We start from the raw sequence: 2,516 nt of genomic DNA on the forward strand, positions 1-2,516 counted from the left end.
AGAGAGAGAGAGAGAGAGAGAGAGAGAGAGAGAGAGAGAGAGAGAGAGAGAGAGAGAGAGAGAGAGAGAGGTTAAGATGAAAACACAATTAAGGCAGAACAAAATAACAAAAGAAAAGATGATTTTAGTGAAAGGAATGTGAAAAGAGCAGATTTATCATGGAAACTGAGAACCTCACTAAACAATGTGTTTATTTTGTTAAACACTGTTCAGTTTTTATTCAATTTCCATTTATTTTTACATATTTAGTTGTCTGTTTATCTATTAAACTACTATTAGACATAATAGTACATTTCTGTTTGTTTTTTTTAACTCATATCAAAACACGTTTAAGGTTTAATATGTTCTTTCAGTGCGTTGGAAGGCTCAGATCATTTTATTTGATTACCATTTTTTTTAGGGTTGCACGATATTATCGGCATGGTATTGGCCGATATTAGCGATAAAGTTAAATATCAGACATCGGCCGTTCCATCAAAATAACTCACCGACATGAAAGGTGCTGTTTATATATAAATGTATACTGTATATAAGGTGCTGCTTTTGTATGACACCCCAGTGACTGGGATGCCTGCAACGCCAGAGCAGCGTTATGACGTCATGCATGCCGTTGAGTTTAGATTTGTGAGTAAATGTCATGATGAGTTAATATGACATTTTACATAATCCAAGTTGAAACGTTACATCATTTTCAGCCCCCTTTTTAGCATCTGCATTTGGTAACAGGCCAAAGTGACATAGACCGTGCAGAATAATGTAGTGTTTTAATTCCACAGCAGAGAAAGCTGTGTAGTCTCTGTAAGTAAGTCCAGGGAAAAAATATCGGTATTGGTTATCGGCCAAATAAATTTTAACATATTGGCATATCGGATATCGCCCAAAAATCCAATATCGTGCTTTGCTATTTTTTCTTTCCCATGTCATTTTTAACAACTTTAGAGTTACACCCAGTTTAAAGAGTTACATACATTTGAAATAAATGAGCAAACACAAACGCAGACAAATAAATAGAAAAATGCGTTTTTCATCACATTCAACATAATATGACTACATAAAAAATAATTACTTGAAAAGTATTATATTTACATAAGCAAGAGATTAAATCTTTTTACTAACTCCACAAACAAAAGTATTATGTTTAGAAAAAAAATGGCAAAAACAAAACACTTTTAATCTGTTTTTGTACAATTGTTTGGCCTGAAAAGCTAATTTTATCCTTTTCAGCAGGACTAACATCAGCTCCACTGGGCTGATAACAAACCATACGGGATTCTGCTTTTGGAAATATGTGCTTTTTTTTTTACACAACTAATGACAAACAAATGCGTCCTTTATATGTACTGGACATCTGCTTCTTCATTTATGTTCTTTTAGAAAACTGTTCACGTGCAGAGCAGTGTTTTCAGTACAACGTGTGAAAAACGTTTGCTGTATGTCATTTGTTTAATCTAAATTGTTGAATTTCAGTCAGTATGGACTGTTTGCTTGTTCATACTTATTCAAAAGTGGATCGTTTTCTTGAAAGACACCAGCTTTTCTCCACATGAATCTGTGTCTCTGCAGCTGTATGAGAACTGGTACCGAGGCCAGCCAGACAGCTACTTTCTCTCTGGAGAAGACTGTGTGGTGATGGTGTGGCACGACAGCGGGCGCTGGAGCGACGTACCCTGCAACTACCACCTTGCATACACCTGCAAGAAAGGCACCTGTGAGTTGCATCAATACAAGCATTACAGCTCTATGTGATGAGTTGAGCTCCCTCTTCTGGTTGCATCATCTTCTCTCAACTCTTCCAGCCTCTTGTGGTCCACCACCAAAGGTACGAAACGCTTCCATCTTTGGGAAACCTCGACAAAGGTATGAGACCAAGGCAGTCGTGCGTTATCACTGCGCCGAGGGCTTCCAGCAGAGACTCAACCCTCTGATAAAGTGTCTGTCTGAGGGTCGCTGGCAGAGACCACAGATCCTGTGCATCCCTGGTAAGATTTAACACATAGAAACTGAATTAAAATGACCTTTGATTGTCTGTATTATTCTGGAAGTCAGTGTCAGATATGGTGAAAAGTGGAATTAAAACAAAATAAACTTTTACTGTATTCAGAGGCCGGAAGAACGATGCCGCTCCCAGACGAGTTGTCGCTGACCGACAGCAATTTTGCAGCCGCTGAAAACGAGTTGGAACCCACTAAAGAAGCACTAGAATACTGGGACATCAAGTTTTAAACATCTCCTGTATTTTTCTTGTCTTTTTTTTTTTTTTTTCATTTTTACAATTTGGCAACATGAGAAGGTGTAAAAAAAAAAAAAAATCTTAAACGAGACAAAATTAACCAGGTATAGGCCACAAATAAAATCATCTTCCCAGTGACAATGTGGTCGAATGCACAGATGATCCTATTTAATGTCCATGTGGAGATTTAATACAATGACTTAGTGCAAAGTATGATTTGTTGGACTCCTTTGGATCTGTGTCCTCCTCATTATCAAATGCTCATTTAAATGTTCAACAGCCTTTT

General features: G+C 37.3%; 1 protein-coding gene across 1 annotated transcript in view; it reads left to right on the forward strand.

Moving 5' to 3' along the window:
• Nucleotides 1–2,223, forward strand: part of LOC119425458 (aggrecan core protein) — a 13,705-nt gene extending 11,482 nt beyond the window's left edge. The window contains exons 11-13 of the mRNA XM_037692987.1: nucleotides 1,564–1,708; nucleotides 1,797–1,979; nucleotides 2,102–2,223. Of these exons, the coding sequence (XP_037548915.1) occupies nucleotides 1,564–1,708; nucleotides 1,797–1,979; nucleotides 2,102–2,223 (450 nt within the window). The remainder of the gene's footprint in view (nucleotides 1–1,563; nucleotides 1,709–1,796; nucleotides 1,980–2,101) is intronic.
• Nucleotides 2,224–2,516: the final 293 nt, after the last annotated feature.

The sequence above is a fragment of the Nematolebias whitei genome, chromosome 19 (assembly GCF_014905685.2).
Source record: "Nematolebias whitei isolate Nwh7 chromosome 19, NemWhi1, whole genome shotgun sequence".
In the NCBI taxonomy this organism is placed as follows: domain Eukaryota; kingdom Metazoa; phylum Chordata; class Actinopteri; order Cyprinodontiformes; family Rivulidae; genus Nematolebias; species Nematolebias whitei.